General features: G+C 39.4%; 2 protein-coding genes across 3 annotated transcripts in view; both read left to right on the plus strand.

Moving 5' to 3' along the window:
* ADRA1A (adrenoceptor alpha 1A) overlaps positions 1-26,698 on the plus strand; it is a 115,161-nt gene that overhangs the window by 47,317 nt on the left and 41,146 nt on the right. The window lies entirely within an intron of this gene.
* On the plus strand, positions 21,512-22,038 carry LOC136320100 (protein FAM32A-like). The gene has a single exon (XM_066253246.1). The coding sequence runs from the start codon at positions 21,513-21,515 to the stop codon at positions 21,849-21,851; it is 339 nt and encodes a 112-aa protein (XP_066109343.1). The 5' UTR covers position 21,512; the 3' UTR covers positions 21,852-22,038.

The following is a 26,698-nucleotide window of genomic DNA, read 5'->3' on the forward strand; positions in this document are numbered from 1 at the left end:
GTGTATCCCTTGTCCTCATTTCCAGGATGGAAGTGTCACAAACCAGCGTGACTAGTAATTTCAGGTCCTGACTGGGAACGGCGTGGAATTAAGAAAATATGCTTAAAGAATTAAAGAATGGGTTTGGAAGGGCTCTGCAAAGCTGATAGCAGAAACAGAGCATGCTCAAAAACTGCATCTTGCTTTATTTATAGGACAAAGTGGGCCATTAGCAAATCAATGAGATCTCTGATCACGTTTCCAAGAATTTTACCAAATGCAGAAACCCCCCACTATACATAACATCTTAACTTCACTCAAAGAAGAAACTTGCCTCCAGTCTTTCTGAGGGACCCAGAGGGGTAGGGTGAGTACAAACAATTGAGCATCACAGCTAACATGGAGGTGTGGGGAAGGGCTTAGCCTTTTGCAACTTAATCAGGCAAGTGAGGTGGGGGGTTGGGCAGACTGTCAGCTTATAGCCAGTTCCCCACACCTCTGTCCCCCCAAAATCTAAACTGCAAATGTCCTGTTGGCTTTCAGTCCCCAGCATGGAAGAAAGGTTCTTTTGTTTCATGGACCTCATACCTGTCATGGAGTCTAGTGAGCTGTTAGTGAGTCTCACCTTCTTTCCTTGGATAATGTTGTTTTTGTTGGGATTTTTGTTTTGTTTTTTAGCAAGAGAGAGAGAGAGAGAGAGAGGGACTGACTGAGACAGGCAGACAGGAAGGGAGAGAGGTAAGAAACATCAACTTGTAATTGTGGCACTTTAGTTGTTCATTGATTGCTTTCTCATACATGCCTTTACTGGGGGCTCCACCCAAGCCAGTGACCCTTTGCTCAAGCCAGTGACCTTGGGCTTCCACCAGTGACCTTGGGCTTCAAGCCAGTGACCACAGGGTCATGTCTATGATCCCACACTCAGCTCAGCAACCCCATGCTGGTGAACCTGCACTCAAGCCAGAGACCCTGGAGTTTCAAACCTGAGTCCTCACTGTCCCAGGCTGACACTCTATCCACTGCACCACTGCCTGGTCAGGCAGATAATGTTTCCAGGGGAATCAAAGAGAGGACTCTTTAGGGACCAGTTTTTCATAAAAGAACATATAACAAGTGGCGACCTATCACCATAATGAATTCTATGGGGCAATGTTCCGTGAGGAGTCAGGTAAAAATCACTACCCATGCCCAGACCCCAGCACAGAGACAGCAGGTAGGATAGAACTCAGCAGGGAACAGTGTGTGGAGGGCAGATGCTGTGCCATGTGGCCTCACAAATGTATCACGGGGTAACACACAGTAAAAAAAGGCTAGGCATACCTTTTGCTTCCTGTTACCATTCTTTCTTGTTTTGTTCCTTTCTTGTTGGTATTTACTTCGCCATTCATGCCTGTACCAAAAAATGTCAGTTTTCTTTTAGAGGAGAAAAAAAAAAAGCTTTCTTGGTCTGTAGTCAGAAGGCCTTTAAGTTGTTGTGTTGACTACAAATACCATTTTAGGTTGTATGACTACAGTGTCTCCAAGTCAGTTTTTCATATTCTTACTTGCACTGTGTTAGGATTATTCTTATCCTTGTTTATAACCATGTAAGTTTATGTTGTCTAATACAATAGTCACTAGCCACTTGTGACTATTTAAATGACTTAAAATGAAAAGTTTTACTTCTTCAATCATACTAGCCATATTTCAAGTTCTCAATAGCCAAGTGGTAAGCACGTGTGTGTATCATCTCATTTAGCTCTCAAAACGGTTCTGAGATGTAAAGTACAGCTTTACAGATAAACAGTGTAAATCTTGAAGGTATTTGCATGCTTGCCAAGGTTATCTAGGGTAGGAGAGTGGTGGATATTGACTAACTCCAAAAATCTCCTCTCTAAATCAACATTCCACATAACACTCCTGATGCAGAAAGACCAGAAACAACAACAAAATGCTTACAAGATGTGATAATAACTTTCACTTCCTAAAAGATAGAAAACATGTACTTCTACTTATTCCTTCTAATAATTATAACTAAAAGGTCTGGGCATTATATATAAGATAAACATAAGAAGATTGTGGGCTCCTCACTCTGACCTCGTGCACAAGGAGAGTGGCAAGATGGTGATGGAGTAGGCAGACGTTTTAACTTCCACCTCCCAGAACCAAAGTGGATTACAACTTAATTTTAAGAACAGTCATCTGGAAAAACCAACTTTGGGCTAAACCAAGAGGAATCTATAACCAAAGAACACTGAAGAAGCCACACTGAGACTGGTAGGAAAAGCGGAAATGTGGAGAGGGCTGCCCAGTTCCTGGGAACGAGTGGTGGCCCGGAGGGACTCACGTGGTAGTGGTGGGGTTTTACAGGAAAGGGGAAGGTCCTGGGCCTCAGGACCAAAGCCCCAGCCTGCAGCCCTGGAGACTAGAAGAGACGTATGGACAGTATTTAGCTACGAAACAAGTCAGGATACTGTTTGCAAGAAAGAGACAGATTTCTCAGACCCAGGATTCGTCCTAAAGGGACTGCGCAGAAAACCTCTTTCACAACCACTCACCTGGGGCTCTGGGGAATGAGAAGAGCTGAAAGGACCGGAGTAGCAGGAAGAGAGTGTAATCTAGGAGGTACAAGGAGAAACACTTTGAGGGAAAGCCACCCTAACCCCTTGTTATAAAGTACCATACCCCAGATTCTGAAAGGCACTGTACCTCACTCCATCGAGTTTATGTAGACACCCAGTCCAGATGTATTTTGAAGAGTTCTATTGAAGGAGGAGATTTGTTAAATATGCTGGCCGCATAGAACTGGGCATAGAACACCCAAATCATGCACGCTGAGTGCATTTCAGAGGCTGGTTATATACCCTTTGACTATATACAAGTTGTAGGGGGGGGGGAGCATGATAACATGACATAATCATTAACAAGATTAACATTTAACAAGATTTATGTTACATTAACAAGATTAACATTTGACAAGATTTACATTACATTAACAAGATTAACATTTGTCTAGGGGATTTACAAAGAACATTAAAACTTTCAAGGTAATACAATCAAAGACATTCACAAATCCCTTCAGTATCTATCTCTCCTCCTTTGCCTAGAGGTACATGTTAATCTCAGGATTCCAGGAAGGAAAGGAGAGCTAAGATCAGTGTAAGGTGGTAAGATAATTTTGTCTCTTATTGAAAGCAAAAGGGAGTTCTTTAGGTAAGCTTAATCCTTTCAGAGAACTTAAAACCAATGACCCTAGTCGTCCTTGTAAGTCAGGAGACTTCTACATTCCTTTTCTTCCATTTCCCAAAGAAAGGACAGGAAAACCTAACCCTTTCCTCCTAGATTATCAATATTAATTTTTCAGCTTTTTGGTACCTTACAACACCCTGGACTGAGTCACTACCCAAATTTAAAATGAATATTTTTCCTGGAACCGGCAATACCAGCAAAGGGAAGCAGGTCACCAGCTAAATGGAAGCTTTCCTGCTATACTCAGAGCAGAGTTGCTTAGAAGCAAGAAGCCTATCAGGGATACAGTATTAGAGGCTGAGGTCTGAGCTACAACGCCACCCCCACACTGCTGAGTGCTTGCCAGAGGGTGAGCAGCGGCAGCAGGACATGAGAGCATGGTTCTGTCCATGGAGGTGGAAACCCAGAGCTGGCTGCAGCTGTGGCTCAAGTGCGTGTACACAGTCCAGCCCACAGGGGCAGGGTGGAAGCTGGGGAACCTGCCCAGGCTTGCAGCCTGGGTGTGCCAAAGCAGCTTGAGGGGGCGAGGCCAGACATGTGAACGCAGTCCCACCCACGGGAACAGGGCAGAGGCTGGGGCTGGCCAAGGCTTGCAGACCAGGCAGGCATGCATGCAGTCCCACCCGCAGAGGCAAGGCAGAAGCTGCAGTGACTGCAGAATCAGGCCAACGCCGGCAATGCCCATGCCTGAACACTCGAGGTGGCAGCAGTGGTGGTGGCGGACCTGTGGACAGACTGCACAGGAATACAAAGGCCATGCCCATATGCCCATTGGACTTCTGTGGCCACACCCTTCTGAGGGCTGAAAAAAATATATAAAATTAAATTAAATTAAAAAGAAGGTTGGATAGAACAATACCTGAGGCTAAGGTGCAAGCCACATCCAATACCTCACCTAACCCCTGATTTGTAGTACTGAGCCCAACAAGTAGCCACCAATAAGAAGCAGCAGAAAGCAGATCTCAGGGGAACCTGAACATTTAAATGAACATCCTCTAGGCCAAAAGTAGATAAAAGCCAGACTAAATAGATATTAACAACGGCACCTAGGCCCAGCAGGGGCGGCCACAGGATCTGGGTAGCCTGTTGCTCAAAAAGATAGATAAGGGCCATTCATAGGCAGTGACCCCCACTGTTCTGCACCAGGCTCAGACCCCCACAGGTCTGTGTCCAGGGAGGGCACATCCAGAGGGCAGATATGGAGAGCATCAGTTCAGGACCTAATAACCTTTGTTATAGTGACATCTTAAGGAAGGCTCCTTACACATGACCCAGTTAAGATATAGAAAATGAAAAAGCAGCTCTACTAGTTAAGGAGACCACAACTTGAACAAGCCTGCAAACCACAAAAAGAAACAATGGGAAGACAGAGGAATGTAAGCCATATGAATCAACAAGAAAAATCCCCAGAAAAAGATCTGGATGAAATGAAAGTAATCAAATTACTGGATGCAGAGTTTACAATAATGACTGTTAGGATGCTTAAGCATCTCAAAACTACAATGGATAGACTTAATGAGCACCTAAATAAAGACATTGTAAGCATCAAAAAGAACTGAAATCATAAAAAAAAGAAAACCAGACAGAAATGACAAACACAATATCAGAAATGAAGACTACACTAGAAGGAATTAAAAGCAGGCTGGATGAAACAGAGGATCAAATCAGTGAAGAGGACAAGATAAGTGAAAGCACGGAAGCAGAACAGCAAAAAGAAAAGAGGATCAAAAAGTCTGAGGAAACTCTAAGAGAGCTCTCTGACAACATGAAGAGAAACAACATCCGCATAATAGGGGTTCCTGAAGGAGAAGAGAAAGAACAAGGGATAGAGAATCTTTTTGAAGAAATTATAGCTGAAATTTTTCCTAAATTGATGCAGGAAAGAGTCATACAGGTTCAAGAAGCAGAAAGAATCCCATAAAAAGAAACCCAAAGAAACCTACACCAACACACATCATAATCTAAAACTAAAGCTAAGAGATAAAGAAAGAATACTAAAAGCTGCAAGAGAAAAACAATCACCTACAAAGGAGCCCCCATAAAGATGACATCTGACATCTCAACAGAAACACTTGAGGCAAGAAGGGAATGGCAAGAAATATTCAAAGTAATGCAGAACAAGAGCCAACAACCAAGACTTCTTTACCCAACAAGCCTATCATTTAAAACTGAAGGAGAAATAAAAAGTTTCCCAGACAAAAAAACCCTCAAGGAATTCATCAAAACCAAACCAATGCTGCAAGAAATGTTAAGTGGCCTGCTGTAGACAGAACAAAGCATGAAAAAAATCTAGTAAAAGAGGAATGTAGATTTAAAGAAAAAAATGGCAATAAACAACTACATATCAATAATAACCTAAAATATAAATAGATTAAATGCTCCAATCAAAAGACATGAGGTAGCTGAATGGATAAGAAAACAGGACCCATACATATGCTGTCTACAAAAGACCCACCTCAAAACAAAAGATACACATAGATTGAAAGTAAAAGGATGAAAAAAAATATTTCATGAAAATGAAAATGAAAAAAAAAAAGCTGGGGTAGCAATATTTATAACTGACAAAATAGACTTTCAAACAAAAACTACGGTAAGGGATAAAGAAGGTCACTACATAATGATAAAGGGAGCAATCCAACAGGAAGAGAACCATTATAAATATAGAAGCACCCAATATAAGAGCACCTAAATATATAAAGCAGACTTTGATGGACATAAAGGGCAAGATCAACAGCCATACTATCATAGTAGGGGATTTCAATACCCCACTAACATCACTGGATAGATCCTCAAGAAAGAAAATTAACAAAGAAACAACAGAAATAAGGGACACATTAGATCAACTAGATTTAATAGATATCTTCAGAACCTTTCACCCTAAAGCAGCAGAATATACATTCTTTTAAAGTGCTCATGGTACATTCTCTAGGATAGACCACATGTTAGGGCATAAAATGAGCCTCAACAAATTTAAGAAGATTGAAATCATATCAAGCATCTTCTCTGACCACAATGGCATGAAACTAGAAATCAACTACAATAGAAAAACTAAAAAACACTCAAACACATGGAAACTAAACAGCATATTATTAAATAACGAATGGGTCAACAATGAAAACAAGAAAGAAATAAAAATTTCCTTGAAAGAACTGAAAATGACCATACAACAACTAAAAATTTATGGGACATAGCAAAAGCAGTCCTGAGAGGGAAGTTCATAGAATTATAGGCATACCTTAAGAAGCTAGAAAAAGCTCAAATAAACTATTTAACCCTGCAACTAAAAGAACTAGAAAAAATAACAGCAAGTAAAGCCCAGAAGTAGTAGAAGGAAGGAAATAATAAAGCTCAGAGCAGAAATAAATGACATAGAGACTAAAAAACAATACAGAGGATCAATGTAACCAAGAGTTGGTTCTTTGAAAAGGTAAACAAGATAGATCAGGGGTTGGGAACCTATGACTCACTAGCCAGATGTAGCTCTTTTGATGGTTGCATCTGGCTCGCAGACAAATCTTTAATAAAAAATAACATTAAAAATATAAAACATTCTCATGTATTACAATCCATTCATTTCCTACCGCTTATGTTCACAGTTGCGGGTGGCTGGAACCAATCACAGCTGTCCTCCGGAACAACACCAAATTTTTATTCAATAATGCGTAATGTACACGGGTCATTGTATAGCTCTCATGGAATTACACTTTAAAATATGTGGCAGTCATGGCTCTCTCAGCCAAAAAGGTTCCCAACCCCTGAGAGAGATGAACCTTTAACTAGACTCACCAAGAAAAAAAGACAGAGAACTCAAAAAAATAAAATTAGAAATGAGACTGGAGAAGTAACAACTGGATTTCTTACAAAGGATTGTAAGAAAATACTATGAAGATAGGTATGCCAAAAAATTACACAACCAGCCCTGGCCGGTTGGCTCAGTGGTAGAGCGTCGGCCTGGTGTGCAGGGGACCCGGGTTTGATTCCCGGCCAGGGCACATAGGAGAAGCACCCATTTGCTTCTCCACCCTCCCCCCTCCTTCCTCTCTGTCTCTCTCTTCCCCTCCCGCAGCCAAGGCTCCATTGGAGCAAAGATGGCCCGGGCGCTGGGGATGGCTCCTTGGCCTCTGCCCCAGGCGCTAGAGTGGCTCTGGTCGCGGCAGAGAGACGCCCCAGAGGGGCAGAGCATCGCCCCCTGGTGGGCAGAGCGTCGCCCCTGGTGGGCGTGCCAGGTGGATCCCGGTCGGGCACATGCGGGAGTCTGTCTGACTGTCTCTCCCCGTTTCCAGCTTCAGAAAAAAAAAAAAATTAGATAACCTAGGTGAAATGGACAATTTCCTTGAAAAATATAATCTCTTAAAAATCAATCTGGAAGAATCAGAAAACTTAAATAGACCAATTACATCAAATGAGATAGAAACAGTTATAAAAAAAACTCCCAACAAACAAAAGTCCTGGGTAAGATGGCTTCACAGGCGAATTCTACAAAACATTCAAAGAAGAACTACTATCTTTCTCAAACTATTTCAAAAAATTCAAGACGAGGGAAGACTTCCAAACTCCTTATATGAGGTGAGCAAAATTCTGATTCCAAAACAAGGCAAAAACAACACAAAGAAAGAAAACTATAGGCCAATATCCTTGATGAATTTAGATGCTAGAATTCTCAATAAAATATTAGTAAACTGGATCCAGCAATACATGAAAAAAAAATACATCACGAACAAGTGGAATTTATTCTGGGGAGGAATGGCTGCTACAATATTTGCAAATCAATCAATGTGATTCATCACATAAAGGAAGGAGAAAAACCACATGATATTTTCAATAGATGCAGAAAAAGCATTTGATAAAATCCAGCACCCATTCATGATCAAAACTCTCAGCAAAGTGGGTATATAGGGAACATACCTCAACATGATAAAGGTCATCTATGACAAACCCACAACCAACATCTTAATCAATGGGCAAAAGTTAAAAGCAATCCCCTTAGGATCAGGAACAAGACAGGGGTGCCCCCTTTCACCACTCTTACTCAACATAGTTCTGGAAGCCCTAGCCACAGCAATCAGACAAGAAGACATTAAAGGCATCCAAATTGGAAAAGAAGAAGTAAAATTATCATTATTTGCTGATGATATGATAGTGTACATAGAAAACCCGAAAGTCACAGTCAAAAAACTACTGGACCTGATAAATGAATTTAGCAAAGTGACAGGATATAAAATTAATACTCAGAAATCAGAGGCATTTTCATACACCAACAATGAACTGTCAGAAAGAGAAATTAAGAAAACAATCCCCTTCACTATTGCAACAACAAAAATAAAGTATCTAGGAGTAAATTTAACCAAGGAGGTTAAACACTTGTACTCGGAAAATTATAAAACATTGATAAAAGAAATCAAGGAAGATACAAACAAGTGGAAGCATATACCATGTTCATGGTTAAGAAGAATAAGCATCATTAAAATGTCTATATTACCAAAGCAATTTATAAATTCAATGCAATTCCTATTAAAATATCAATGATGTAGAACAAATATTCCAAAAATTCATATGGAACCAAAAAAAGAACACAAATGGCCTCAGCAATCTTGAAAAAGAAGAATAAAGTGGGATGTATCACACTTCCTAATATCAAGTTATACTACAAGGCCATTATACTCAAAACAGCTTGGTACTGGCATAAGAACAGGCATATAGATGGGGCCGACGGCCCTGGGCACCTTCAGCCTTCAGTGGCAAACCCCAGCTTTCTGGGCAAGGTTAGGTCATAGGTGGCTGGAACAGGGCTAGAAGAGACTGAACCCTCCCTTAGAGGAGCGAGGGGGAAGCCCACCTTCCAGTGTCCCTGTTTCCTCACAGCAGAGGCGTGTAAGCCTGGCAGGCTTTAGCTCAATGACCTTCCTTTCCACTATTGAAGCAGGACCCAGATGGCATCCTATGAGACCCCTTTGGGGTGTTGGAGCCTTTAAGGGTGTATCCTAAAAGCTGGTAGTTCCCCTGATCTCTATTGGGCTTTTTCTGCCTCTAGGTATCTTAAAAGCCATTCTCAGAAGATCTCGCTGAGGGGTTTGAGGATCCCCATCCGCCTATATAAATCTTTTCCATATATCTGGAGCTATTTGGAAAAAAGACAGAACAGTGTTATTAGCTAGGTCTAATAAAGAAGGTAGTAGTTGTGGGTGTTGATAGTCCTATTTTCTGCTGTTTTGCTTAATATATAGTGTTTCCTTTATCCCTCCTACCTCAATGCCTCACTTATATTTCAGGCTGGGACCTACTCCTAATTTAGAGCTCTCTTTCCCCCTTTTGCCAACTTGTATTATGAATTTACCTTTGCCACCCAGCTTAGTGTATCCCAAGGCCCTCTTTTCCAGGCCACAGTCGCAGTGCTCCAGGGAAAAGCAACCTGGTCTCAACTCTCCACGCAGAGGAGAACAGAGGCTCCATATCCACGCATGCTGCAAACGGCTTTTGCCAGTCTACCTGAATCATTACCAGCTAGAAGCAGCGGTCATTGGGACTTGGAGATGAGCTGCAAAGTATAGAATGGTGACAACAATTCCAGTGCCATGCGGACTTTTCCTGGACTCCTGCTCCCTGTGACAGCTCCTAACAGACTGAACTGTGGTTGGGTTGCATTTTTCAGGGATTTGGCATGGTGATGGGGCCAACTTGGACTTGGAGAACATGCTAAGGACACTACTCTTTTAGGGATTCTTGCTGTATTGGCCAAGAGTTCGCTTAAAGGCTTTTAATCACTGTAAAAAAAATAGAGGACTGGATGAAGAAGATGGGGCACATATACACCATGGTATATTATTCAGCTAGGAGAAATGGTGACATCGGATCACTTATAGAGGAATGGTGGAGTCTTGGTAGCATTGTGCGGGGTGAAATAACCGAATCAGAAAAAAACAGGAACTGCAGGATTCCAGACATTGGTGGGACATAAAAGCGAGACTAAGAGGCATGGACAGGAGTGTGGTGGCTATGGGGGTGGGGGGAGGGAAGGAGGGAGAAGGGGAGGGGGAGGGGTACAGAGAGAACTGGATGGAGGGTGGCGGAGGATGATCTCTCTTCAGGCGATGGGTATGCAACAGAACTAAATGACAAGATAACATGGAAATGTTTTCTTTGAATGTATGTACCCTGATTTATTGATGTCACCCCATTAAAATAAAAATTTATTTATCAAAAAAAAAAAAAAAAAAAGAACAAGCATATAGATCAATGGAACAAAACAGAGAACCCAGAAATAAATTGACACCTTTATGGATAACTGATATTTGGCAAAGGAGGTAAGAGCATACAATGGAGTAAAGACACCTCTTTAACAAATGGTGTTGGGAAAATAGGGTGCCTACCTGCAAAAAAATGAAACTAGACCGCCAACTTACACCATTCACAAAAATAAACTCAAAACGGATAAAAGACTTAAATGTTAGTCGGGAAACCATAAGTATCCTAGAAGAAACCATAGGCAATAAGCTCTCCAACATCACTCGCAGCAATATATTTACTGATTTATCTCCACAGGCAAGGGAAATAAAGGACAGGATAAACAATGGAACTATATCAAACTAAAAATCCTTTGCACAGCTAAAGACAATATGAACAAAATAAAAAGACAAACCACACAATGGGAGAACATATTCGACAATACGTCTTAAAAGGGGTTAATAACCAAAATTTATAAAGAACTTGTAAAACTCAACACCAGGAAGATAAATAATCTAATCAAAAATGGGCAAAAGAAATGAAGAGACACTTCTCCAAAGAGGACATACAGATGGCCAATAGGCAGATGAAAAAATGCTCAACATCACTAATCATTAGAGAAATACAAATTAAAACCACAATGAGATATCACTTCACACCAGTCAGAATGGCGCTCATCAACAAAACAGCACATAATAAGTGCTGGAGAGAATGTGGAGAAAAGGGAAGGAACCCTCCTGCACTGCTGGTGGGAATGCAGACTGGTGCAGCCACTGTGGAAAACAGTATGGAGATTCCTCAAAAAATTAAAAATCGAACTGCCTTTTGACCCAGCCATCCCACTTTTAGGAATATATCCCCAGAACACCACATCAATAATTCAAAAGAAGAAATGAACCCCCATGTTTATGGCAGCATTGTTCACAATAGCCAAGATCTGGAAACAGCCCAAGTGTCCATCAGTGGATGAGTGGCTTAAAAAGCTATGGCACATATACACAATGGAATACTATGGGGCCATAAAAAAGAAGGAAATCTTACTTTTTGCGATAACATGGATGGACCTGGAAACTATTATGTTAAGTAAAATAAGCCAGGCAGAGAACGACAAATATATGACCTCACTCATTTGAGGAACCCAATGAACAATATGAACTAAGGAAAGGAATAGAGACAGAGGTATGATCAAAGGGACCAGAGGGAAAGTGGACAGAGGGAAAGGGGTTGAGAAGATGGGATTGGAGAAGAGAAAGAGATTGGTGAAATTATATCCACATAACACAGCATTATAGAGAGCAGAAAAGCAAATCCTGGGGGGGAAAGGGGAGGGCGTTGTGGGGAGGGGGGAAAAGGGGATGTTGTGGGGAACATGGGGAGGAAGGATGCATTTGGGGGGACACTAGAATCTATGTAAACACAATAAATTAAAATTAAAAAAATAAACTGTAATTGAAAAAATTTTTTAAAAAGATAAAAGAAGATTGTGAAAGACGAAGAGAAGTCACATCAGTTAGAGATCTTTAGACCTGATACGTTTCCTGAGTTTTCTTCTTTTGCCTCAAATATTGCAGTCTTGCCAGAGTGAATTCAAACAAACAAACAAACAAACAAAGAAAAAAAACAAAAATCCCCCATATGACCCATTATATGATATATATATGAAATTCACATTAATATAATGATATACATTAGTTGAAATCAAAATGATGGGAAAAAGACAAAGCAGCCAACCATTAATCACATGAAAGCAAGAATGACTGTATCAATATCAAATAAAGTAGATTTTTGACCATGAAAATTACTCAGACAAAAGACCAATCCACCATGGAGACATAGCAGTTCTAAGTGTGTATGCATTAAACAACATAGCTGCAATATATGTGAAGCAAAAACTGATAGAATTGAAAGGAGAAATAGACCAATCCACAGTTATACTTGTAAATTTTGGCACCTCTCTCTCAACAATTGATAGTACAGCTGGACATAAAGTCAGCAAGCAGTTAGGATACAGAGCAATATTGATCAAGAGGGTGTAGTTGACCTTGATAGCCTATGCCACCCAACAGCAGCAGAATACACACCCTTTTCCAGCATCCACAGAATACTTACAATATGCCACATTCTAGACCAGGGGTCCCCAAACTTTTTACACAGGGGGCCAGTTTACTGTCCCTCAGACCGTTGGAGGGCCGGGCTATAAAAAAAAACTATGAACAAATCCCTATGCACACTGCACATATCTTATTTTAAAGTAAAAATAAAAACAAAACAAAATGGGAACAAATACAATATTTAAAATAAAGAACAAGTAAATTTAAATCAACAAACTGACCAGTATTTCAATGGGAACTATGGGCCTGCTTTTGGCTAATGAGATGGTCAATGTGCTCCTCTCACTGACCACCAATGAAAGAGGTGCCCCTTCCGGAAGTGCGGCGGGGGCCAGATAAATGGCCTCAGGGGGCCGCATGCAGCTCGCAGGCCGTAGTTTGGGGACCCCTGGTCTAGACCATAAAACACACATCAAAAATGTAAAATTAAAATCATACATGTTTATGAGGTCTGTGACCCCAGTGAAATCAGATAAGAAATCAGTAACAGAAAGAGAACAGGAAAGATTTTAGGCACTTGAAAACTAAACAACACAGTTCTAAATAATCCAGCAGCCAAAGAGGAAGCCTCAACAGAAATTATATACAATATTACAAAAAAGACCATTGAACTGAATGAAATGAAAATAAAGCATATAGAAACATGTGGAATATAGCTAATGTAGTGCTGCGATGGAAACTTACCTTATAAACACATTGTAAAAAGGGAAAAAATATCAATGAAATAATCTAAGCTCCCCCTTCAAGGAACAAGAAAAAGAAAAGCAAAATAAACCCAAGGCAAGAAAAAGGAAGAAAATAAAAGAATAAGAGCAGAAATCAATAAAATTAAAAATAGTAAAACTACAGAAAAATTCAGTGATTCTTGAAAAGCGCAATGAAATTGACAAACATCTAGCAACACTGACCAAAAATAAATAAATAGATAAAAACAAAGAGAAGACCAAAATTACCCAAATCAGGAATTAATCAGGATATTACTACAGACTTTGCCGTGATAAGAAAATATTATGAATAACCCTACACACATTAACTTGACAATTTAGATGAAATGGACTAATTTTATGACAAATTTGAGCTACCCAACTCATCATAGATATTTCATTGTAGATAGCTCAATAACTATTAAGGAAATTGAATTCATAACTTAAAAACTGTCAAAGAAAAAAGAAATTGTCACACTCAATGGTTTCAGGAAAGAATTCTATCAATAGAAGAGTTAAAACCAATTTTATACAGTCTCTTCAGACAGTAAAAAAGGATGAGATATTTCCCAATTTACTTTAGAGCTAGTGAGGAAGGAAGGAAGGAAGGAAGGAAGGAAGGAAGGAAGGAAGGAAGGAAGGAAGGAAGGAAGGAAGGAAGGAAGGAAGGAGGGAGGGAGGGAGGGAGGGAGGGAGGGAGGGAGGGAGGGAGGGAGGGAGGGGAGGGAGGGAGGGGGGGAGGGAGGGAAGGAAAGAAGGAAAGAAGGAAAGAAAAGGAGAGAGAGAGGAAGAAATGAGTGAGGGACAGAAGAAGGAAAGGGAGAAAGAAAACTACAGTCTAATATCCTTTATAAATATATTTTAAAAACCATTAACAAGTAGAATTCAGCAAAATATGAAAAGAATTACATGTCATTACCAAGAGGAATTTATTCCAAGGATGCAAGGTTAGTCTAATATTTAAAAATCAGTACATGTAATTCATTATATTAACATGCTAAAGAATAAAAATCACTTATCACATTAGTTGATCAGAAGAAGCAGTTGACAAATTCCAAAAGGCAGTTATGATAAAAATTCTCAGAAAACTAGGAATAGATGGGGAGACTTCCTCAATCTGGTTGTTATACAATAAAATACAGATTACAACCAACCTGCAAGTAACATTAAACATAATAGTAAGAGAGCAAATAACCTTCCCCCTAAGATCAGGAAAAAAGGCAAGGATGTCTATTCTCATTGCTGTTCTTCAACATGGAGCTTCTAACCCATGCCATAAGGCAAGAAAAGGAGAAAAAAAACCCATACAGATTAGATAGAAAACTGTCATTATTTGTAGATGATATGATGATACTTATGTTGAAAATTCTAAGGATTCTATTGAAAATAAATACTTCTAGAACTAATAAGCAACTTCAGCAAGGTCTCAGGGTACAAGGCAAACAAAAATATTTACATACTAGTAATAAGCACTTGGGCACCAAATTTTAAGATGCAATACCATTTACAATTGCTCATAAAAATGAAATACTTGGGGTTAAATCTAACAATATTTGTATGCTGAAACAACAAAATACTGATGGACAAAGTCAAAGAAGATCTAAATAAATGACAGACCTATTGCGTTCATGCACTCAACATAGTAAAGATATCAGTTCTCCCCAAACTGACATACAGATTTAACAGTATCACTGTCAAAATCCTACAAGATTTTCTTGTTGGTATACACAAGTTTTCTAAAATTTATATGGAAAAACAAAGGGACTAAAATAGCTGAAAACCACTGGGAAAGAAGTTTAAAGTGAATCATGCTATCCAATTTCAGAGCTTATACAGTGACAGTAATTAAGACTGTAGATCGACAGAGGGATAGACACACAGATCAATGGAACAAAATGGAGAACTCCAAAATTGATCCATACAAATATATCTGACTAATTTTTTTACAAAGATGCAAAAGAAATGCAATAGATGAAAGATAACCTATTCAAATGATACAAGGGCAAACTGGACATCCATAGGCAAAAATTGAACCTTGCCATAAACCTCACACCTTATACAAAAATTGACTCAGGGCCTGGCCGGTTGGCTCAGTGGTAGAGCATCAGCCTGGCATGCAGAAGTCCCGGGTTTGATTCCTGGCCAGGGCACACAGGAGAAGTGCCCATCTGCTTCTCCACCCCCTCCCCCTCTCCTTCCTCTCTGTCTCTCTCTTCCCCTCCCGCAGCCAAGGCTCCATTGGAGCAAAGATGGCCTGGGTGCTGGGGATGGCTCCTTGGCCTCTGCCCCAGGCACTAGAGTGGCTCTGGTCGCAACAGAGCGATGCCCCAGAGGGGCAGAGCATCGCCCCCTGGTGGGCAGAGCGTCGCCCCCTGGTGGGCGTGCCGGGTGGATCCCAGTCGGGCGCATGCGGGAGTCTGTCTGACTTTCCCTGTTTCCAGCTTCAGAAAAATACCAAAAAAAAAAAAAACCAAAAAAAAAAATTGACTCAAAGTGGATTATAGACGTAAGAATAAAATCTAAAGCTATAAACTTTTAGGAAAAACAAAAAAGAAAATCTTAGGCCTCCAGGTCCAGAGAAGACTATACACCAAAAGCTCTGTTTGTAACAGGAAAAATTAATACATTGGACTTTGTCAAAATTTTAAAAAAGACTCTGTTAGAGGATGAAAAAGATAATAGTGGTAGAAATTATCTAAAAAAATATATCCTATAAAAGACTGGTGTCTAGATTATATAAGGAACTCTCAAAGTTCAACAGTAAAAACAAAACAATACAAAAACTATCCAAGTAGAACATGGACAGAAGACATGAACAGACATTTCACTGAAAAGGAGATATGGATGGCACATAACTACATGGAAAGATGCTCAACATCATTAGCCAGTAGAGAAATGCAAATTTAAAACAATAACTAGATTCATTACACAACTATCAAAATGGCTAACTTTAAAAATAGTGACAACATCAGATGCTGGCAGCAACACAAAGATACTGGATCACTTGTACATTGCTGGTGGCAATGTAAACTAATCCAGACACTTTGGAAAAGTTTGGAAATTTCATAAAAACATAAACATGCAACTACCATATGACCCAGTAATTGAATTTCTTGGCATTTATCCCAGAGAAGTGAAAATTTATGCTCACACAAAAATCTGTACAGGAATATTTATAGCAGCTTTATTTGTCATAACCCCAACCAGAAACAACCAGATGTTTTTCAGAGAGTGAATGGTTCAACAAGCTGTGATACATTCTTACTCAGCAATAAACAGGAAGGAACTATTGATACATACAGTTTTGTTGTTGTTGTTATTGTTTTGATGAATTTCCAGAGAATTATGCTGAGTTGCTGAATAAAAAAAGCCCATCCCCAAATAATTACATACTTCATGACTTCATTTACATAACATTTTTGAAATGTCAAAATTATAGAAATGGAGAACAGATTGGTAATAGGCAGAGGTTAAAGAGGAGTGGAGTTGGGAGGAAAGTAGGGGTGGTATCTTTGCAGTAATGGAAGTGTTCTGTATGTTGCCTGTATCAGTGTCAATATTCTGTTTGTAATGTTGTACTACAGTTTTACAAGATGTTACCATTGGAGGAAACCTGCTAATAAAATATCTCCCTGTATGATTTCTTACAACTATATGTGAAACTGCAATCATCCTAGATTAAATTTTAATTTCTGAAAAATTTGATTAGTTTTTCTGGGTTTTTTTTTTTTTTTTTTTTTTTTAGATTATCTGGGGTAACATTGGCTAATAACATTATATAAATTGCAACTTTATAATATGACATCTGTATACTCTTTTGTGTACTTACTACCCAAAGTCAAGTCTCCATCTTATCATCATATATTTGACCCCTTTTACCCTCTTCACCCTTCCCATCCTCCTTTCCCTCTGGTAACTTCCATTCTGTTGTCTCTATATCTATGAATTTAATTTTTGTTTGTTTGTTTTGTTTGTTCACATGTTGCTTTTTTTATACACTCATTACTTACAGAAGCTGCATCTTTTCAGAATGTAATGAAGCCAGTTTTCTTTTGTAACAATGTTCATGGTTGTGTGTATGTGGGTATCTTTGTGTGGGCATGACTTAGTAAGGTAGAAGAGAAAAGCAGAGAATGCTTTCTGTAAACCTTAGGTAAGATGACAAAAAGTCTAAGAGAGAAGGAATGTTTCTATAGCCAGCTGAGCAGATATAGAGTTGTAGGCCAAAGGAGAGCAAGGATGTTTAATCAAGTTATTCTTAGAGAGGATATTTAAAGAATTAAAACCAAAAAGAATTTAACCAACTCTGCAGAATAAAAGAAACTGCTAAATGATTCTATCTCTCCTAATCTTTTTTACTTAAATAAAAATAGTATCTATCTCATATGACGATTGTGGAAAAATTAAATGGAAGGGTGCATGTAGAAATGCTGATCACAGTGCCTGGTTCATAGAAAGAGATTAATAATGGTAAGTTATTATGTTTTTAGGAGAAAAGTTCCCTGAAGGTGTTATATTGAGGTATAATTTATGTACACTACCATTTATTATTTTTTGCCATATAGTTCTGTGAGTTTTAACAAGCACTTACCAGCACAATCAAAGTATTGAAATTTCTATCATCCCCAAAACTTTTTTCATGCTTCTTGGCAGCCACAGCTCTCTCCCCATCCCCAGCCCCTGGCAACCACTGATCTATTTTCTGTCCCTATAGGGTTGCCATTGCAAAAATGTCATATAAATGGAACCATCCAGTATATAACTTTTTGAATACGGTTTCTTTCTCTTAGCATAATACATTTGAGACTCATTCATATTATTTTGCATGAGTCAGTAGTATGTGAACATAAAACAAGGTCTTTAATCCACCTGAAACTGATTTTTATGTATGAAATGAGATTAGAATCCAAAGTAACATGTTTTTTTTTAATCCATTTGGATAGCCTCTTGTACCAGGGCCATTTATTGAAGCATCTCTATTTTCCTCACTAATCTGTAATGCAACCTTGATCATATATTAAGATTCCTGCAGCTACAGCTTGGGCACATTGAACCATCTAATAGCCCATGAAATACGCTTCCATATTTTGATCTTGTCGCCTCCTTGATTATCAAGGGGCATAGGTGACCCTTATAGCTTATAGGTTTTGAGCCTCAAAATTATTGTTGTTCCTTTTTTCAAAGGATCAACAACAATGGCTCTAGGAAACTTCCACTAAATGGCAAATCGCTTTTGCAAATCAATGGACAACTTTATATTGAAACAGTCAACTTAAAATCAGCTCAAAGACTAGAAGTATATGCCATTATCATGGCTTTTCAGTATTTGCCATATTCCTCCTTTAATCTATATACAGACAGCAAATATTTACTTATGGTTGTTTCCACGATAAAGACTGCTGTCTTAGGGACAACTGCAGATGAACTATTTCAGCAGTTCCTCCTTCTTCAAAGACTTGTATGTCAACATAGAGCTCCATGTTGTATAGGACATACTTGAGCTCACTCCATGCTCCCTGGAGCTTTAGCACAAGGGAATGCCCTTGTTGATCAAGCTACCCCCAAAAAAATTATTTGAAGCAACCATGACAGATCGAAAAATTCAGTCTCATACTATTCATCACCAGAACGCTGCAGCCCTGTGTAAACAGCTTCAACTTTCCCGGGAAGCAACATGGCAGATTGGTAAATCCTGTCCAAGGTGTCCTATACTACAATCTGCCCCTTCATTTGGAGTTAACCCTCAAGGACTCCTACCAGGACAACTTTGGCAAATGGAGGTTACTCATATACCTTCATCTGGCAAACAGCCTTATGTCCACATTACAATGGATACTTATTCTGGATTTATATACATAGTAACCTCTGCCAGAATAGGAGAGGCTGCTAAACAAGTTATAGCTCATTGTCTGTATGCATTTTTCTATTATTGGATTTCCTAAACTGGTTAAAACTGACAGTGTTCCTGCATATGTTGCAAAAGCATTTACTGTATTTTGTCAAACCTTTTGAATTATGGGTATTTCTTACAATCTTTAAAGTCAAAGTATTATTAAAGCATACCCAGCAAATATTTTAAGGTCAATTTGAAAAATTTAAAAGGGGGGAGTCATATCCTGGAACTCCTATGGGTCTACTATATCATGCTTTTTACTTAAAATTTTTTAAATTTCTTTTGAGTGCTGATGAACAGGAGACACCAAATCTTCTTCTCCTGCAAACTTCTACCTTCTTTTATTTGATCCAGCTAATAACACTGTTTTGTCTTCTTCCAAATAGCTCCAGATATATGGAAAAGGTTTATATAAGCGAATGGGGATCCTCAAACCCCTCAGCGAGATCTTCTGAGCATGGCTTTTAAGGTACCAAGAGGCAGAAAAAGTCCAATAGAGATCAAGTGAACTACCAGCTTTTAGGATATGCCCTTAAAGGCTCCAATGCCCCAAAGGGGTCTCATTGGAATCCATCTGGGTCCTGCTTCAATAGTGAAAAGGAAGGTCATTGAGCTAAAGCCTGCCAGGCTTACATGCCTTTGCTGTGAGGAAAAAGTGACACTGGAAGGTAGGCTTCCCCCTCGCTCCTCTAAGGGAGGGTTCAGTCTCTTCCAGCCCTGCTTCAGCCACCTATGACCTAACCTTGCCCAGAATGCTGGGGTTTGCCACTGAAGGCTGAAGGTGGCCAGGGCTGTCAACCCCATCTACGACACTGTGGATGAGCCTAGGGTATTTCTTCCAAGAAGCAGGTAAACAGATCTCATTTGCACAAGGGCCACTTAACTATGTCTTGCCTGAATAGTCAGGTTTTTTATTCTTCCCTCAAAGATCTCTGTTGTGGGTGTTGATAGTCCTATTTTCTGCTGCTTTGTTTAATATATAGTGTTTTCTTTATTCCTCCTACCTCAATGCCCCACTCATATTTCAGGCTTGGATCTACTCCTAATTTAGAGCTCTCTCTCCCCTTTTTGCCAACTTCTATTTTGTGAATTTACCTTTGCCACCCAGCTTATTGTACCCCAAGGTTCTCTTTACCACACCACAGTTGCAGAGCTCCAGGGAAAAGCACCCTGGTCTCATCTCTCCAGGCAGAGGAGAACAGAGGCTCCATCTCCACACATGCTGCAGATGGCTTTTTCAGTCTACCTGAATCATTACCAGCTAGAAGCAGCAGTCATTGGGACTTGGATGTGAGCTGCAAAATATAGAATTGTGACAACAATTTCAGTGCCATGCAGACTTTTCCTGGACATGGACTTTTTCTGGATTCCTGCTCCTTGTGATAGCTCCCAACGGACTGAACTGGGGTTGGGTTGCATTCACAACGATTTGGAATGGTGCTGGTGCCAACCTGGACTTGGTGAACATGTTAAGGACAGTACTCTTTTATGGATTCTTGTTGTATTGGCCAAGAGTTTGCTTAAAGACTTTAATCACTGTAAATATATATATATATACACATATATATATATATATATATATATGACTGGATAAAGAAGATGTGGCACATATACACTATGGTATACTACTCAGCCATAAGAAATGATGACATCGGATCATTTACAACAAAATGGTGGGATCTTGATAACATTATATGGAGTGAAATAAGTAAATCAGAAAAAAACGAAGAACTGCATGATTCCATACATTGGTGGGACATAAAAATGAGACTCAGAGACATGGACAAGAGCAGGGGTCCCCAAACTACGGCCTGCGGGCCACATGCGGCCCCCTGAGGCCATTTATCCGGCCCCTGCCGCACTTCCGGAAGGGGCACCTCTTTCTTTCTTTTTTTTTTTTTTTTTCTGAAGCTGAAACGGGGAGAGACAGTCAAACAGACTCCCGCATGCGCCTGACCGGGATCCACCCGGCACACCCACTAGGGACAAAGCTCTGCTCACCAGAGGGGCGATGCTCTGCCCCTCCGGGGTGTCGCTCTGCCGCGACCAGAGCCACTCTAGCGCCTGGGGCAGAGGCCAAGGAGCCATCCCCAGCACCCGGGCCATCTTTGCTCCAATGGAGCCTTGGCTGTGGGAGGGAAAGAGAGAGACAGAGAGGAAGGAGGGGGGGTGGAGAAGCAAATGGGCGCTTCTCCTATGTGCCCTGGCCAGGAATCGAACCCGGTCCCCCGTACTCCAGGCCGACGCTCTACCGCTGAGCCAACCGGCCAGGGCAGGGGCACCTCTTTCATTGGTGGTCAGTGAGAGGAACACATGGACCATCTCATTAGCCAAAAGCAGGTCCATTGTTCCCATTGAAATACTGGTCAAGTCACCATGGAGGCCTATGAACAGGTGCAGAGGGGGACCTTGAAGCTGAAAGGCATTGCAGAGCTCGGAATGACCAAGCAGAAGAAGAAAAAGAAGGACAAGGACAAGGCCAAACTCCTGGAAGCCATGGGGACAAGCAAAAAGAACGAGGAAGAGAAGCGCCGCGGCCTGGACAAGCGGACTCTGGCCCAGGCAGCCTTCGAGAAGATGCAGGAGAAGCGGAAAATGGAAAGGATCCTGAAGAAAGCCTCCAAAACCCACAAGCAAAGAGTGGAGGACTTCAACAGGCACCTGGATACACTCACAGAGCACTATGACATTCCCAAAGTCAGCTGGACAAAGTAGCCTCCCCGCCTGGGATATGGAGTGGCACCAACGGAAAATGGAAAGCCAAATTTGGGTTATATTTGATGCCTTTGGTATTTTCTAGAAACTTTCTTTTATACGCACCCTTGCATCTTCTGCTGAGACAACTGATTTTCAAATCAGTATGCCCTCATTCTGGAACTTAATTAAAGTAAGACTGTTCGTTTACTATTAAAAAAAAAAAAGAAATACTGGTCAGTTTGTTGATTTAAATTTACTTGTTCTTTATTTTAAATATTGTATTTGTTCCTGTTTTTTTTTTTTCTACTTTAAAATAAGATATGTGCAGTGTGCATAGGGATTTGTTCATAGTTTTTTTTATAGTTCGGCCCTCCAACGGTCTGAGGGACAGTGAACTGGCCCCCTGTGTAAAAAGTTTGGGGACCCCTGGACAAGAGTGTGGTGGTTACGGGTTGGGGGGAAGGAAGGAGGAAGAAGTGGAGGGGGCGGGGCACAAAGAAAACTAGATAGAAGGTGACGGAGGACAATCTGACTTTGGGTGATGGGTTTGCAACATAATTGAATGACAAGATAACCTGGACATGTTTTCTTTGAATATATGTACCCTGATTTATTGATGTCACCCCATTAAAATTAATAAAGATTTATTTATAAAAAAAAAAAAAGAAAGCCAAGCAAGGAGCCTAATAAGACATTAAAAAAAAAAACAAGATTCCTTATATGTAGGACTATCTCCGAGGTCTTCATTCGTTTCTCTTGATCTGTTTGTCTATTCATAAGTCAATAGATGATTTATAAAACATTTAGAATACCTTAATATTTAGGAAATTAATTTCCTTCCTTCTTTCTGCCTTCTTCTGTTTCAAATATTCCAGGCCATTTTTGGTTCTCCACTTGACCATGAAATAGACTGTTGATTTACATCATAGATTAATTTGGAGAGAATTATATCTGAAAATAATGAGTTTTTCCATACAAAACCATGATGTATTTATCTGTGGTCAATTTCATGTGACAGTTTGCTAAGCTAAGAGATACACAGATAGCTGATAAAACATTATTTCTTACTGTATCTGTGAGTGTATCTCCAGAAGAGATGAGCATTTGAATCAGTAAGCAGAGTAATGAACGCGGCCATGTGGAAGAAGGAAATCTTACCTTTTGCGACAACATGGATGGACCTGGAAACTATCATGCTAAGTGAAATAAGCCAGGCAGAGAAAGAAAAATATCATATGACCTCACTTATTTGAGGAATCCAGTGAACAATGAGAACAGAGCAACAGAACAGAGGCAGAAGCGGGATCAAAAGGACCAGAGGGAAAGTGGAAGAGAAGATGGGATCAGAGAAGGGAAAGAGATTAGTGAAATTATATATATATATAACACAGCATTATAGAGAACAGGACAGCAAATCTTGGAGGGAAGGGGGCAAAAGGGGGGGGGTGGAGGAAACACGGGGTTGGGGGAGATATATTTGGTGGGACACTTGAATCTATATAAACATAGTAGATTAAAATCATAAATAAAAAAAACAATACAAACAAACAAAAAAGTAATGAATATCAACCTCACCAATATGGATGGGCATCATCTAGTCCATGGAAAGTCCCAATAGAACAAAAAAGGTGAAGGAAAGGTGAATTCACTCTCTGCTTGAGCTGTGACATTCATCTTGTGCTTTCATTATAAGAAGTATTTATCTATAGTTATTCTTTCTTATAATGTATTTATCTGATATCAGTATAATGCTGAGACCCCCCCACACACACCAACTAATTAGGAGTTATTACCTCATTTTCTGTTGGAAGAGTTTGTATATAATTAAAAATATTTATTACTTTCAAATTTAGTAGACTTTTCCAGTAAGGTTATCTGGGCCTGGATTTTTTTTCTTGTAAGGTTTTTAATGCAAATTTAATTTCTTTCACAGGTATAAGACTAGCTAAGATATTTATTTCTATTTTACTTGAGTAAGTTTAGCAACTTGTGTCTTTCAAGGAATTTGTCCACATCATCTAAGTTGTTGAAGTTATGATCACAGAGTTGTTTGTAGAATTTTCTCATTGTCCATTTTTAATACCTGTGGGGTCTATAGTTCTAAGAACTGCTTTGGCTGAAAACAAAATGTTATGGTTTCATTTTTATTAAGATAAAAGAGTTTCTAGATTCTCTGCAATTTCTTCTTTGATTCATGAGTTATATATGTGAGTTGTTTACTTTCTTAGATTTGTAGATTTTTCTGTTCTCTTCCTGTAATTGATGATCTATAATGTATGTTCTATATTTCCAATTCTCCTAAAATTGTTATGATTTATTTAATGACCAGAATATACTCTATCTTTAGTAATGTTCCATGTTCACTTCATAGAATGTGTATTACAATTTTGTTGGGTAGAAAGTTCTATAAACTATGTCAAGGTGTTTGAAAGCATTATCTAGACCTTTTATATTCTTGTTTATTTTCTTTACTTTAGAGTAGTGTTGAAGTCTTCAACTATAATAGTGGATTTGTCTTTTTTTTTTAAATATATTCCTATTCATTCTTGTTTATGTTTTCTGAAGCTCCATGATTCAGTGTGTACACTTTTAGGACTCTAATAGCTTCTTAAAAAGTAACTATGTAGTGGCCCTGGCCGGTTGGCTCAGCGGTAGATCGTCGGCCTGGCGTGCAGGGGACCCGGGTTCAATTCCCGGCCAGAGCACATAGGAGAAGCGCCCATTTGCTTCTCCACACCCCCCCCCTCCTTCCTCTCTGCCTCTCTCCTCCCCTCCCACAGCCAAGGCTCCATTGGAGCAAAGATGGCCCGGGCACTGGGGATGGCTCCTTGGCCTCTGCCCCAGGCGCTAGAGTGGCTCTGGTCGCGGCAGAGCGACACCCCAGAGGGGCAGAGCATCGCCCCCTGGTGGGCAGAGCGTCGCCCCTGGTGGGCGTGCCGGGTGGATCCCGGCCGGGCGCATGCGGGAGTCTGTCTGACTTTCTCTCCCCGTTTCCAGCTTCAGAAAAAAGTTTTAAAATAAAAGAAAATTAAAAAAAAAAAAGTAACTATGTAGTATTTCACTTTATCCCTGGCTGAAAGCTACTTTTTCTGACATTAATGTAACTCCTCCAGCTTTGCTTTGATTAGTACTGTATTTGCCTAGTATATCTTTTTTTATCCTTTCACTTGTAACATTTCTGTGTATTTATATTTAAAGTTGGTTTTTTATAAACAGCAAATAGTTAGGTCTTGCTTTTTAGCCAATCTGATAATTTATGCCTTTTAATTGGTTTGCTTAGTCTTTATTTTTATATAATTATTGAGATATTCCAATTAAAGTCTACTACCTTGCTAGCTTTTTCTACCTATTCCAGCTGCAGTTTTTCCTCCCTTGCATCTTTCTTCTTTTAGATTCATTGAGTATTTTTTATTATTTCAATGTATACTCATTATTGACTTATTATTTATGCTTCTTTAAAAATTTTAATGGACACTCTAGCATATATCATATACATCTTTAATTAATCACATTCTTTATTAAAGAATAATCATATTCTTTATTAAAAATAATTATTCTTTAAATACTATTATATAGGTTAACTGTAATATAAGGACCCTACAACAATATACTCCCAATTCCTTTCTTTCGTACTTTGTGCTAATGTGGCCATATATATTTACTTTTACAAATGATATAAATACACAGTTGATTGCTACTATCTTTGCTTCAGTCAGTTATATTTAGAATAATTTAAAAAATTACACAATGATTTTATATTTACATTTATTTATTTCATTGCCATTGTTCTTTTTTCTCTTTTCAGTATAGATTCAAATTTCTTCTTGAACACATAATTTTCTTTCACATTTCTTATAGCACAAGACTGTTGGCAATACATTCCTTTAATTTTAATTTGTCTGAGGGCATATTCATTTCTTCTTCATTTTTGAAAGATATTTTCTATGGATATAGAATTCTGGAGTGACGTTTTTGTCAGCACTTTAAAGAAATCATATTTTTGTCTTCTAGTATGCATTGTTTCTAATAAGAACTCTGCTGTAATTTTTATCTTTTTTTCTCTGTGTGTAATGTGTATTTTTTCCCTCTGGATGTGTTCACAATTTTCTCTTTGTCTTTAGTTATTAGCAGTTTTTGTCGTGTTTTATTGTGGTTACTGGGCTTGGTTTTCTACAGCATTTTAGAGTTGACAGGATTTGTTGCCCTTTCCCCATCAGCTTCAGGCTTTTGTTCCATTGGAAATATAAAGGAGAAGGATGCAGGTGGGATTTTATGCCTTCCCACTACTTCCCCCAGGTCTATACAAGGAAGGACACTTTATCAGGATCCTGTTTTGAGGCACTATTTCTTTGGATAGCCTATCTGAAGATACAACAGGATGTACAAACTGATACACCTGTCAAACAATCAGCTGAGTCTTATCATGGCTTATACTAAGTCAATGGCCAGTGTACTAACACCTCACCTTTCATTACTTGCTGCCTTCTCCATCTTACTCCCCCTTTTCCTCATTCTTTCTGACCTGGGAGTGGACCTTCCAAATAAAGCACTAGCATTTAATCTTTGCATCAATCTCCATTTTATAGGGAATAGAGACAGGTACTTTGCTCACTAATTTTCAGCTTTCTTCTTTTAGAAAAGAAGTATGTAAGGTTGTAAATTTTCTTCTAAGTACTGTTTTGGCTGCATCCTACAAGTTTGTATATGTTTAATTTTTTTTTTATGGTTCAGTGCTCAGTAGACACTTTTCTTTCCAACAGTCAAGATTCAGACTGAGACTAATCCTAGACATCTACCTTTTCATTGAATACCCAGCCCTTTCAGAGTTCCAAGTTTCATGCGGGGATCTTGGTTTACATTCTGCC

Source organism: Saccopteryx bilineata, chromosome 1, assembly GCF_036850765.1.
Source record: "Saccopteryx bilineata isolate mSacBil1 chromosome 1, mSacBil1_pri_phased_curated, whole genome shotgun sequence".
Classification (NCBI taxonomy): domain Eukaryota; kingdom Metazoa; phylum Chordata; class Mammalia; order Chiroptera; family Emballonuridae; genus Saccopteryx; species Saccopteryx bilineata.